The sequence below is a fragment of the Carlito syrichta genome, unplaced genomic scaffold, assembly GCF_000164805.1.
Source record: "Carlito syrichta isolate Samal-C Ts95f unplaced genomic scaffold, Tarsius_syrichta-2.0.1 Scaffold311628, whole genome shotgun sequence".
In the NCBI taxonomy this organism is placed as follows: domain Eukaryota; kingdom Metazoa; phylum Chordata; class Mammalia; order Primates; family Tarsiidae; genus Carlito; species Carlito syrichta.
Genome location: NW_007255724.1, coordinates 21,100 through 22,985, shown reverse-complemented (window position 1 = coordinate 22,985; position 1,886 = coordinate 21,100). Strand labels below are relative to the sequence as shown.

The window sequence follows — 1,886 nt, the reverse complement described above, 5'->3', positions numbered from 1 at the left end:
TCAAAAAAAAAAAAAAAAAAAAGACCATCAGATTGGGTGTTGAGTATAAAAGAAAAAAAGAAGAAAATACAAAGAAAAAGAAACACAAAGGCTGGGCACAGTGCCTCATAGCGAGACCCCATCGCTCACAACAATGACCAAAAGCAAACCTTTTCATGTTTTGTTCAGCGCTGTGACCATGAGGGACTAGGTCTGGGCTCAACACAACAGGCACTCGGCAAATATTCCTCAAATGGCTGGCTGGAGACTGAGCGTGTGCATGCAGAACCAGACAGACCCCAGTGCGAATCCCGCTGGGCAACCAGGACTGTGTAGACTGGCTCTCCCGGCCTCTGTCCTCCCCTGGGACGTGTGAAGGGTCCACCTGCAGCTGACCACGGGGCCCTCCGCATGGCCACCCCCGTCACCAGCTTGTCACCCCACCTCAGGCCCCGACCCCGCCCTGCCGTGGGGAGACTCACGGAGCACTTGATGTTCATGCGGAAGTACAGCATGGAGGCAATCTCACTCTGCCCGGCGTCCAAGGCCACCATCAGTGCCGTGCTCCCATCCTGCATAGCATCCGCCGCTGTGACCGTGCCCGGTGGGGCTCCCGTCCCCCCCTCCCCCCAGCTGCACGGGGCAGGACTCACACGGTCCGACAGTGAGATGTCGCAGCTGGGCACAGCCAGCAGCAGCCCCGCAATCTCTTTGTGGCCATGCTCGCAGGCGCACATGAGGGCTGTGGAGCCATCGTCATCCTGCACGTTGACGTCCGCCTCGCAGGCCAGCAGGGCTTTGACCACATCCACCCGCCCATGGCTGACGGCCAGCATCAGGGCTGTCTGTCCCGCCTGGGCAGGGCAAGGAGCAGGGTTACGGCCCACACGGGCCCTGGGGCAGGACACCTCTGCTCCAGAGTCTTCTGTGCCTCCCAAGTAGTACTCTGATGCTGATAGGTACCCTCCCTCCATACCTCACACAACCCTTCCCACCACCGGGCCTTTGCACTTGTGGGTCCTCCCCCGACCTTCCTAGCCCTCAGGTCTCCTCAGGAGGGCTCTTCCTGGCCCACCCACTCCCACACACAGCAGGTTGTTGGATAATTTTTTAGCATCAAGGTCTTGCTCTGTGGCCCAGGCTGGAGTGCAGTGGCATGATCATAGCTCACTGCAGCCTCAAGCTCCTGGGCTCAAGCGATCCTCCTGCCTCAGTCTCCCAAAGTCTTGGGATAACAGGCTTGAGCCACCATACCCGGCCTCACTTTATTAAAAAGAAAAAAAAGTCTGGGCAAGGAGACTCACGCCTGTCATCCCAGTACTTTCGGAGGCCAAGGCAGGAGGATTATTTGAGCTCAGGCCTTCAAGACCAACCAACATGGAGAGATCTCCTCTCTAGAAAAAATGAGACAAAATTAGCCGGGCGTGGTGGCAGGAGCCTGTGGTCCCAGCTACTTGAGAGGCTGAAGCAGGATCGCCTGAGCCCAGGAGGTCAAGGCTATGGTGACCTGTGATCGTGCCACTGTCCCTCAGTTTGGGTAACAGAATGAGACCCCAACTCAAATAAATAGAAAAGCAAGGCCCCTATGCCCACTCTTTCCAGTTTCCATAAGAAAGTTGTGCGTCAGAGGCAGCTTGGTGCGTCAGAGCAGGTATCTAGACATGGACTGCTTGGGTTCAAATCCCACCTTTTTTTTTTAAGAGTAGTAGTCTCACTCTTTTGCCCAGGCTGGAGTGCAGTGGCATGCTACCAGCCACTGCAGCCTCAACCTGCTGGGCTCTGGCAATCCTTCCACTCAGCCTTCCAAGTAGCCGGAACTACAGGCGTGCACTACTACGCCCAGCTAGTTTTTTTTTCTTTTGAGTTGGAGTCTCACTCTGTCACCCAGACTGGAGTGCAGTGGCCGC

General features: G+C 56.2%; 1 protein-coding gene across 1 annotated transcript in view; it reads right to left on the bottom strand.

Annotated features, from left to right (window-relative positions):
- KANK2 (KN motif and ankyrin repeat domains 2) overlaps nucleotides 1-1,886 on the bottom strand; it is a 24,436-nt gene that overhangs the window by 3,611 nt on the left and 18,939 nt on the right. Inside the window, exons 10-11 of the mRNA XM_008068888.2 lie at nucleotides 633-833; nucleotides 462-551 (exon numbers count right to left, since the gene is read on the bottom strand). Of these exons, the coding sequence (XP_008067079.1) occupies nucleotides 462-551; nucleotides 633-833 (291 nt within the window). The remainder of the gene's footprint in view (nucleotides 1-461; nucleotides 552-632; nucleotides 834-1,886) is intronic.